The 11,506-nt window shown below is 23.0% G+C and overlaps 4 protein-coding genes across 4 annotated transcripts; 2 read left to right on the top strand and 2 right to left on the bottom strand.

The window, feature by feature from the left end:
- The first annotated feature begins 862 nt into the window (after positions 1–862).
- On the top strand, positions 863–2,632 carry LOC122712261 (3-oxoacyl-[acyl-carrier-protein] synthase, mitochondrial). Its single transcript, XM_043931763.1, has 3 exons — positions 863–1,155; positions 1,249–1,629; positions 1,708–2,632. Exons 1-3 carry the CDS (start codon positions 957–959, stop codon positions 2,448–2,450), a joined length of 1,323 nt encoding a protein of 440 aa, XP_043787698.1. The 5' UTR covers positions 863–956; the 3' UTR covers positions 2,451–2,632.
- A 137-nt stretch (positions 2,633–2,769) lies between these two features.
- On the bottom strand, positions 2,770–7,318 carry LOC122712260 (gametogenetin-binding protein 2-like). The gene is made up of 11 exons (XM_043931762.1): positions 6,856–7,318; positions 6,015–6,205; positions 5,797–5,940; positions 5,508–5,720; positions 5,244–5,447; positions 4,938–5,106; positions 4,698–4,862; positions 4,533–4,622; positions 4,184–4,444; positions 3,705–4,103; positions 2,770–3,628 (listed from the first exon to the last, which is right to left on the bottom strand). The coding sequence occupies exons 1-11, from the start codon at positions 6,943–6,945 to the stop codon at positions 3,452–3,454; spliced, it is 2,103 nt and encodes a 700-aa protein (XP_043787697.1). The 5' UTR covers positions 6,946–7,318; the 3' UTR covers positions 2,770–3,451.
- Positions 7,319–8,134: 816 nt separating this feature from the next.
- Positions 8,135–9,280, top strand: LOC122712312 (neuferricin). Its single transcript, XM_043931852.1, has 4 exons — positions 8,135–8,450; positions 8,534–8,674; positions 8,741–8,927; positions 8,990–9,280. The coding sequence occupies exons 1-4, from the start codon at positions 8,135–8,137 to the stop codon at positions 9,174–9,176; spliced, it is 831 nt and encodes a 276-aa protein (XP_043787787.1). The 3' UTR covers positions 9,177–9,280.
- Positions 9,281–10,081: 801 nt separating this feature from the next.
- Positions 10,082–11,438, bottom strand: LOC122712314. The gene is made up of 3 exons (XM_043931855.1): positions 11,032–11,438; positions 10,635–10,790; positions 10,082–10,545 (listed from the first exon to the last, which is right to left on the bottom strand). Exons 1-3 carry the CDS (start codon positions 11,055–11,057, stop codon positions 10,146–10,148), a joined length of 582 nt encoding a protein of 193 aa, XP_043787790.1. The 5' UTR covers positions 11,058–11,438; the 3' UTR covers positions 10,082–10,145.
- Between the last annotated feature and the right edge of the window lie 68 nt (positions 11,439–11,506).

The following is an 11,506-nucleotide window of genomic DNA, read 5'->3' on the forward strand; positions in this document are numbered from 1 at the left end:
AGTACAATCATATCCAAACTTTTTTAAATCAGAAAATTTAAATTTATTTTTAATTATATATTCAGTTGATACAACAAGTACCAGTTAATTAATTTTAATAAATTTAAATAATAAAAAATATTTTAATATAACTTTTTTTATATCATTGAAAATAAATTATTAAAATTCATCTATTTAAATATTTTATTATTAGTTATGTTAAAAATATTAAACAAATACATTACTAAATTATATATAATTCCAGTTACAAAATTCAATATTACAATACATACTATATATTAAAACAACTTTTATAAAAAATTTGATTGCTAATATAAAAAGAACTTCTAAAAATTGAATATAATAAAATAAAATATTTTTTAAAATATTTAATATATATAAAAATATAAAAATTAAATATAAATTAAAACATTGGTTATATAATAATAATGTGATGATATTCAAATAATATTGTTTCCAATAATTATTAAAAAGAAAAAGTATATCTTAATGATATCCTTAAAATATAAATATACATATGTACACACACACACACACACACACACACACACACACGTATATATATTCATATATATATCCATTTCAGTATTATACATATAAAATGACTTGTTTTATCTTTATAAAAAATTAACTGTACATTTTGTATAAAATATATACAAAACTAATTATTTTATGAAGTTACGATTAAATAAATACTACTAGGGACTATGGATCTTAGCGCCATACTATTTAAGTTTTAGTAACTAATCTATATTTTTATGTAATAATGTTTCCATTACATATTTTTAAAAGAAAATTGTATATTTGTATTTTTTTTCAAATATTATATCTAAAATGAAAGTAAAAAGATATTTATATAAAACTTAATATATATCTATTGAGTTTTTTTCATAAAAGAAGTGATGATATAATAAGATATAACCTTAATATATTTTAAAATATTTATTACCGGTCAAATGTTTATCTCGTTTGTTATTATTAATCGTACATTAACAACCGCTGCAAGATGCAAACGGCGAGTTGTAGTTACAGGATTAGGAGTAGTATCTCCTCTTGGAATTGGTACACAGAATGCTTGGCAAGCTCTCATTACTTCTAAATCAGGTATCACTAAGTTGATTAATCCAGAGTATGACAAATTACCTTGCAAAGTCGGTAAGAATTTTATAAATCTGACTTTTTAAACAAATTGATGATTTTATTAATAATTAATAATTCTTATTAATAATTAATAATTAATAATTCTAGGTGCATTAATACCCAAAGGAAATAATCCTAATGAATTAAATATCGATTCATATTTTACAAAAAGTGAGTTACGTACAATGTGTCCTGCTACTGCCTATGCTTTAATAGCTACTGAAGAAGCATTAAATAATGCAAATTGGAAACCAAAAGATGAAACTGATAAAAGAGATACAGGAGTAGCAGTAGGAATTGGAATGATAGATTTAATTGATGTATGTGCAACATATGAAGCTTTAAAAAAAGGATATAATAAAGTTAGTCCTTATTTTGTACCAAGAATATTACCAAATATGGCTGCAGGACAAATTAGTATTAAATATGGTTTTCGTGGTCCAAATCATTCTGTTTCAACAGCATGTGCAACTGGAGCACATGCAATTGGTATTATAATTTCTAACAAATTTGAAAAAATTGTTTATGTATTTATTATGATTAAAATATAATATATTTAATTTACAGGTGATGCATTTCGTTTTATTCGTGGTGGAGAAACTAGTGTAATGATATGTGGTGGAGCAGAAGCATGTATTAGTCCTCTTGCTATAGCTGCATTTTGTAGACTTCGTGCATTAAGTACTAATAAAAATGATTTTCCATATGAAGCATCACGACCGTTTGATAAAGATAGAGATGGATTTGTTATGGGAGAAGGTGCTGCTATATTAGTATTAGAAGAATTAAATCATGCACTTGAAAGAAAAGCTAATATTTATGCAGAAGTATTAGGATATGGTTTATCTGGTGATGCAGCACATTTAACTGCACCTAGTGAAGATGGCACTGGTGCTATATTAGCTATGGATAGAGCAGTAAAAGATGCTGGCATAAAAACCATAGAAATTAGTTTTATTAATGCACATGCAACTTCGACTCCTTTAGGTGATAGCATTGAATTAAAAGCTATAGAATCATTTATGGGTCACCACAGTAAAAATATAACAGTTTCTAGTACAAAAGGTGCTCATGGTCATTTATTAGGAGCAGCAGGAAACTTAGAAGCTGTTTTTACTATTTTAGCAATAAAAGAGGGTATCATTCCTCCAACATTAAATTTACATAAATTAGACACAAAAACAAGCTTAAGTTTTGCTCCTAATGTAAAGAAAAATTGGAATACAGTTTCTAGACGTGTAGCTTTAAAAAATGCTTTTGGCTTTGGAGGAACAAATGCATGCTTATGCTTTGCCCAATATAATGAATAAACTGATTACTAGAACTAGTTTGAAAAAAGCATAATAATATACAACATAATCCAAACTAGTCATTCCTCATATACATTAATCAATATATATATAATATCTAAAGAAAATATATATGCATAATTTTACTTTTTTATAACAAAGTGCCAGTGCTTCTATTAAATGATTTTCATATAGAGCTTAAATATAATAGTTCAAATATTTTTAATACTTTTATGTAAATTTTTTCGTGTAATATATCATATAAAAAAAAAAGCAAAATTTTTTATATAATATTATTGTACAAAAAAGCTGTAATTTGAAATAATATAGTACATAATGGAATACAATATATATTTTGTATTAATTTTTAATATTTTCCGCTCATATCATTATTACAACATTTACATTCATTTTGCAGGAAAACAAATCTAAATCTCTGCTTTCAAAAAAATAAAATCCTCTTAAAGGTATATAGTAATTTATACAATAATTATTTGCTACGTGCAGATGATTGTAATTTGGCATGTTTTTACAATCAATACATGCTTCCAAAAATTATTATTTAATTATAACAAACATATGGAAATCAGTCTCATTTAATTCTGATCACTGACCATATTTGTGCATTAATTTAATAACTTACTTTTTCTTAAATCCAGTTTTCAGAATTAATATTTGACTATAAATTCTGATTTCGTTCATTTACAATTATATTTTCATCTACAAATGTCTTTTATTTTTATAAATTCAACTGCATAAGAAACAACAAAATTCAAGGCATAATTGTTTCTTGGTACCTCTAATTTATTAGATGTAATTCTTTGCTTACAGATAAACCATACCATATGATGTTCTTACGATGTAGTACATCTCCAATGATATTTTATTCTGAGGAAGGTTGACATCCAATGATAATAGTTATCCGAAATACATCTATTGCACTCCTGTTTCTCTACTGGCAGTAAATCAATGTAAAAAAGAAAGATTGTATCCTATTAAGTAACCATATCTATTAGGAATTCTTAATTAGGAATGGTAAAGGGTTTATGATGACTGCATAAAATAGCAAAACGTTTTCTCAATGTTTGACGTAATTCTTGTCGTTTTTCAAGAACTTGGCACATTCGAGACTTAAATTCCAATACTTCCTCAGCTGGAATATAACTTTCTTTTTCTTCATCACCAGATAAATAAGAATCCTAAAAACAAAATTAAATTATTAAATAATAATCCTCGAATAAAAACCTTTTTAATCATAATGAATTATGATCTTACTTCTAACATTTGGGTAAGTGTTAAACCTCCACCTCTTTCTTTTAACAATGAGATACTAGAATTGGAATGAACAAGTTTATCAGATGACCGTATATCTCTCTCATGATTACAACATCCATCACTACAAGCTACTTCAGATCCTTCTGGAGTACTAGGAAGAGAAGAGCTACTAATATTATGTTCCGATGAATAACCGCAATCTTGTGATGATTGCTCGCTTGAAGAACGACTTTTTCTTTCTGAGATAGATAATTCAAAGCGTTTTTTCATTTCTATCCACATATTGCATCTCTTGCTTGGCTTTCCGATCCAAGCATCTACTATTTTTTTAGTCATTGGATGTTTACAGTCTTCTAAATTATGCCAATGGTCATTTTCAATTTTTTCCGAAAGGTCACACTATACATTGAATGATAGTTAAATCTTATAACGTACGTTAAAAATTGTGTAGAGCATGTATTAACACATTAAATTATTACCTTACACGATTCACATGCATCAAATAATTCTTCTTCAGAAAAATTTTTAACAACTGTTTTTTTAATTTGATTTGTAGAAATTTTGGTCTTTGATTCAGAAGAACTCTTTTTAATTGTAGTTTTTTGCACATTCGATGATTTTTTTGGGAATGCTAATTGTGTTTGACTCTGTGATCGTGATATACTAGATTTTGATTTTTTTACACAATCTGGACATTTACATGTAGGTGGTCCCTTATTTTTTGGATCTAATACTTGTAACTAAAAAAAATATAATTAATTATGTATAATTTATGTGTGTGTGTATATATATGTTTATATATATATAATGAAATACAATATTAGTTACCTTATGTTGATCTATATTTTGTGTTGTGGGTTTTGAATCCGCACAAACACAAGATGTATCACTATTACCACTTTGCTTTTTGCTCGAACACTAATAATAATTAACTTATGTAAGAATATTAAATATATAAATTTTGAAAATTTTAATTTTCAAATAATAACATACATCACATGTATTTTCTTTTTCTTCTGTCTCATATCGTCGTTCTTTCTTCTTTTTACGTTTCAAACGTAACTTTTCTCGTCTTTGTTGTTTTGCTATCTCTTCTCTTGTTAATTCTTCATAGAGAAGTTCTAATTGAGAAATACCTTGTTTAACTTCTACAGCCATCTGTAAAAAATCAAGTAATCAAGTAATTTATAAGTAGCTCTATTAATATAGTTATTATCAAAATAAATAATATACTTGAAAATTTCTAGATAATGCATCTACTGCAACAGCAGCTAACACTTTGCATACAGTTTCTTCTTCTCTTAATCGTCTATGAACTCTATGTAAACGTTCAGCAACACACATTCCTAAACATGTAAGTACCTCTTCTTGAGCAATTTCCAACGTTTTCGCATGTCGTTCTCTATAATTTAAAAATTATATTTATATTTTATTGAAAAAATAAAAAAATTATATTTATATTTTATTGAAAAAATAAAAATATAATTATATTTCTATAATAATTTCCATTCTATAATAATATTATAATTATTATATTACCTTCCCATAAGTTCTGGTTGTGTACGGCCAATAAGATTACCCATATAAAGTGGATTTGTAGGTATATGTACATGTCTATCACGTATACAACGTCTGATTCCAGCATATAAAGAAGCAACATAACCTTTTTCTTTTTCTGGTTCGGGCTCTGTTGTTAATAAAGAAAATGCTAGCAATACCTTTGTACGACATTCACCACAAAATCTGTAATAGTAGATATAATACAAGATTTTTATAAAAAATCATAAAAATTTATGAACCTACCGATGTTTACGTAAATATGTATCCAAAGTAGCCTCAAGGGTATTACTTTCTATCAAAGCAAGTTCTAAACGACATGAATGATCCATACAGTCCCATACTTCTTTCCATGCACTTGGAGGAGGTCTCATACGTTGAATTTCTAATGAATGTAGTACACATCTTCTTGATTTTTTATTTCTGGGTTGGCCTTCAACTAAACTATTTAATCTAGTACTGTGCATATAATAAATATAAAAAATATTAAAAATATATAGAAAAAAAAAATATATGTTTATGCATATTTTATTACCTATGCCCTTGCAACATTGTACAAAGCAATTGTGGTGATTCCAAAACATCATCCTTTATTGATAATAAACCTTCAGATGTAATCACCAATGGATCTAATGCTGGGTGTCCTGATTTCATAAGAGCATAAAATAATCTTTCAACACTAAATATATAAAAAAATCAATTAATATAAGATTATAATATTATATGAATATATTTATTTATATATTATTATACCTTCTTCTGCAACCAACACAAGGTACAGCTTGACCTAAAATTGCAAGCATATCCTTGCATGTTACTTCAAATGAAGCTTTTATTTCTTCTTTTGTAAGCATATTAAATTTTCTGGTAAATTCATCAAGTTCTTTACCACAAACTAATGGACTATCACAGATTGCTCCTAAACCATTTATGTCCATAATCATCTACATAAAAGTAAAGACTACATTATATTTTATTAATTAAATTAAATTCATATATATTATTTTAATATTAAGAAAATACTTGTAATAACTCAAATATAATTTATAACATAATTCATATATATATATATATATATATATATACATAATTTTATATAGAAAATTTAAACTATGTATGAAATTATTGAATAAATTAAATATATATTATTAAAAAATATATATAAATATTTTAGTAAAATTGCATATTTGTTTTATACTTTCTTATAAAATAAAAATACATATATCTTTTTTATTATTCAAATTCTTATATCATTTGTTCATTTAATTAAAGTGCAAAAAAAAACAAATCAACTTTGACATTCTTTTTTTCAAAAAGAAAACAAATGATTTTAAAATTATGATAATCACATATATACAAATGAAGATCGAAAATTTTGAATTCGTATAATGTCAATAATCAGCAACTAGTAAGCAAAATATAGATACCATGATACTTCTAATTAGTTATGGTATAAGCATGCATTCATTGTCATGTTGTTAGGTTAAGTCAGAAATATCATGGAAAGCTATTACGTAAGTTTTTTTAAGTTTTTAGCTTTTAATAGTCAAAAACTATGCTTTAAGAAAAATGACAAAAAAAAAATTGTACTCACCGTAAGATTTTCATCGACTATCAATGGCATTTGTCTTCGCGTCATATCGACCGGGTAATCATCCCGCCAAACGTCCACTAGTTTCGCCATCGCTGTTGAATTCTACTATTAATAAGAATTATGTATGCAACAATATTCAATCTCAAAAGATACTACAATACACAGCTACAAATAATTATAGTTCACTGCTGCAGTTATACCAGAAAAATAAGTAGAGAATATTATACGTCTGCCATTTGCAACGAGTGGTTTCTCACTTCCGCTCAGCGTGCATTGTCCCGCTTCCTTCTTTACGCGTCATCTTATCCTTATTCTAAAGAAATCGTATAGTAGTGATCATGTATATTGGTTACTCAAAAATACTTTGCATTACTAGTTTTAAATAATCGATTTTTTCTTTTTAATATATGATGATTTCTTAAATCGGTTCATAAACATTATTTTTAAATTATAAAAATATTCATTAATATAATTTTTCATTAAATTATATTTTTTCCGATAATAATTTTTTTCTGTAAGATAGAACTCCTTTGCTTATATATATATATATATATATATATATATATATATATATCCTAGAATAGAATTAATCCTCAATGATCTTAAAAATAAATGTAATTTCTACTTTAATATATTTATATAATTCTTTATAATTTTTTCTTTAATATTTTTTTGATTTAATGTAAATACATATTTCATGTTTTTACATTAAAAAAAATTTTCAATATAACAAGTAATATTTTAATTAAATAATATTTTAAAGTGAATTTTTTTTGGTATCTACTATATAGAAAATCATTTAAGATACAATCAACAAGTATAAATGTTTAAATGTATACATTTACGTACTTTCAGAAAGTTAGTCTATTTCTATAAAATATTGAATTTTTAATAATATTAAAAGATAATTATGATAATGCATTAGTTATATAATTTATCAAATTATTTAAAATCTCTATTATTATCAAATCATAAAGTGAAATCAAAAATATTTTTCAATTTTTTTGTATATATTATATATAATATTTTTGATTCATCCTTTCTTCATAAGAATAAAAAGGTATGAATAAATATAATAATTATTTATATAATAATACAATCATTAAAAGTTTTTTAAGTTCTTAATGATCATTTCAATTGCATTATATTTATTGCATAAAATAATATTTATATTAATTTTTCCATTTCTCATTTTTTTATCATTATATTTTTTTATTTACAGCATAAATAACATCTATTTTTCAAGAAAACTAAGTTATTAATAAATTTATTTAAAATTATGTTTTCTAAATATATTTGGTTATTGCCATTATTTGTATCTATTTTATTATATTCAAATGATTATTTGAATGATATTACATTTAATTTTATGAATAAATGGTTAAATATTACTAAAACTATTTATTCTAATCTTGATAGAAAATTAAATATAAAATCAAATTTAGATATAAATCAAAAAGTATTTACATCAAGTGAACTTAAGAAATATACAAATCTGGAAGATGGTTTATATATTTCTATATTAGGTAATGTTTTTGATGTCACAAAAGGTGCAAAACATTATGGACCTGGTGCAACATATCATGCATTTACTGGTATAATCTACATTGAAACTGCATTTATCATTATATTTATAAATATATATATACATTATTACATATGTTATTTATATATTTAGGACGTGATGCATCTTTAGCCTTTATTACTGGAGAATTTAATGATAATAACTTGATAGATGATATCTCCTCGTTATCTATTCAGCAAGTCAAAGCATTAAATGATTGGGTTCAATTTTATAATAAAAATTATATTTACAAAGGTATTTAAAAATAAATTAAATATTTCTTAAATTAAAAAGCACAATTAAAAAACTTTTTTTTTATAGGAAAATTAAATGGTAAATATTATAACAAAGATGGTTCCCCAACTAAAGAATTTTATAATGTGCAAAAAATATTAATAGAAGCAAAAGAGAAGCAATTTGAAGAAATACATAAAAAACAAATGTTTCCTCCATGTAATATAGAATGGAAACCAGATTCTGGAACAGTTGTATGGTGTACTAAAAAAAGGTAAATATAATAAAAATATATAAAAAATATTATTTATAATTAAAATTAATTTTTTTTTTTAGTGGCGGAATAGAAAGAAATTGGATTGGTGTTCCAAGAATGCTATTTGAATCTCCAAATTCTAAAGAATATAGATGTGCTTGTGTAAAACTTGATAGCAAAGAATATAAAGAGTTCAAGGGTATGCTTAGAGAATATCCTCAATGTCCAAAATCTTCAATAAAATGTGCTGTGAAAACAAAAGATTAATAAAAAACATATCATAGTTAATAACAACATAATTTTAATATTTATACTTTTATAATTCTATTTTCTTAATTCTGTAAATAATTATTTAATTTTATTGTTTTTCTATTCTTTCTAAATAAAATTGTAAATAATTGTAAGTAATAATTTTTATATATTTTTATATAATACTGAAATACATTGTAAACAATTTATAATATAAAATAGCATAATATATATATAAATATTTATATTTATAGGAAGAATATAATTATTGCACTTATTTTTAAAATATATATAATTTTAAATAGACATTTGTTTTAAATAAATAATATTATTTTTTTATATCTTCAGTCTTTTTTATTATATACAATTCAGAAATTCATAAAATTTTATATTATCTAGATTTATTCTATTTTTAACTAATATTTTATATTGATAAATGATAAAAAAAATAATATTTTGTAATATATAAAATTGTTATGAGTAAATGCATAAATGAGTAAATTAATAATTATAATTAAATATGTATATAATAAAAAATATAATAAAAAAGTATAAATATAAAAATTTTTCAAAAATAATATTAATTCATCATGTATATTGATTCAAATAAAATTTTAATTATTTTAGCATAGTTATTCTAGTATATAATATTCTATTATAGTATATTTTTTTATAAATATGTCATTTGATTGTTTTTATTTTATTATAAAACTATAACTTTAAATATTAATTCATTGAATACAAAATATATATTTTCTTGAAGTTCTTTCATTATTTCATTATTTCAATTTATAAATTGTTATTATTATTAAGTATTTCTTTTTTTATTATTTTCTAATTATTTTCTAATAATTATATACATAAAAATTTAAAAAATATTTTTATTAATAAATCATAAATTTACATTAAGAAAGAAAGATAATTTCTTCTAACACAATATTCTATTTTAATTATAAAAAATTTATAATATAATACATTTTAGTATTTTTACACTTTCTCACTTTGGTCATTATCAATTTTTGTAGGTGATTCTCCTATAATACCACTCAATTTATCAAGCAACATCTGCATTGAAGCACATTTTCGTTTAAAATTAATTTTTGATCCAAATACTCTTTTAATTTTTGCTCTTCTCTTCTTCAATTTCTGATCAGTAGGTTTTTCTTGAAATTGTATCATTCGTTTATATCTTTTCACACTCATATATGTAATACATTCATTTGTACCATCTTTTTCTTCATAAATTGTTTCCAAATTATTTAACTTTCTTTTTAAATTTTTGTTTAAATAATATTCTTTACAATCAATTTCTTCTGTTTGTACTTTATTTTTTGTATTATTATCTTCCACTTCTGTATATGTTCTTTTTCTTGGTCTTAAACTGCATCTAATATGTATATATGTATATAAATTATTTAATAAAATTAAGATTCAGTTATGAAAAAAGATTACATAATATTATAAAATATTTTATACCTTCTATTAAGAATCTCATTAGACTCATCTTTAAGTATTCTTTTTTTGCATATCCTTTTATTCTCTGAAGATGGTAAATTTGTAGTTACTGTGAGCATCTCTAAGCCTGCCATTACTGCAGGCAAATTAGTATCGATTGTATCATGTGTTTCTATTCTGTAAAATATGATAGTAATTTAACTTTTTAATAAAATACTTTATGTTATTTTTATAAAAGAAATTTATATCATTAACTACTAAGTAATGCTCAAATATATAAGTTTATAAAACATTAAATTATTGAAAATTAAGAAAATACTAATAAACAAATATTTTTATATATAAGTTATTTTAAGTAAGTTTATTTTATATATAAAAATAATATCTCTAGAAATAATTATTAATTCGAAAAACTTACATTGTTGCAGATTGTGTTTTGTCCATTTGTAAAATTTAAATGCGTATATATTTATGAATTACTTAAAGATATTAGTTACTTATAGTCATAATTGATAATTAATTGAGATCATTAGATAAAAAATTTTTAAAAGTATAACATATTTAGCATATCCATATATGCTCTAAATCTTTAATATTTGAAGACTTTAATAAAGTTGTTAAGATCTAAATGAAGACGGAACATTCACGTTGTTTCCAAAATTTAAAATTAATACTATAAATTGTAACGAAATTTATGCATCATATATAGTTATTTATTATGACAGAAGAAAAATTAAAAATAACAACTTTTTGACAAAAACAATTACAAGCCACAAATTTTTAATACTTTACAATCATTGGTTAATATAATAGTTTTCACTACAATAATCTTATTTTACCAAACTTTAGCTCCAAGAACAACAGCGCTCTCTTAACTTAAACTTATAATTGTT

This window comes from Apis laboriosa, unplaced genomic scaffold (genome assembly GCF_014066325.1).
Source record: "Apis laboriosa isolate Shangri-la unplaced genomic scaffold, ASM1406632v1 scaffold1_cov151, whole genome shotgun sequence".
NCBI lineage: Eukaryota > Metazoa > Arthropoda > Insecta > Hymenoptera > Apidae > Apis > Apis laboriosa.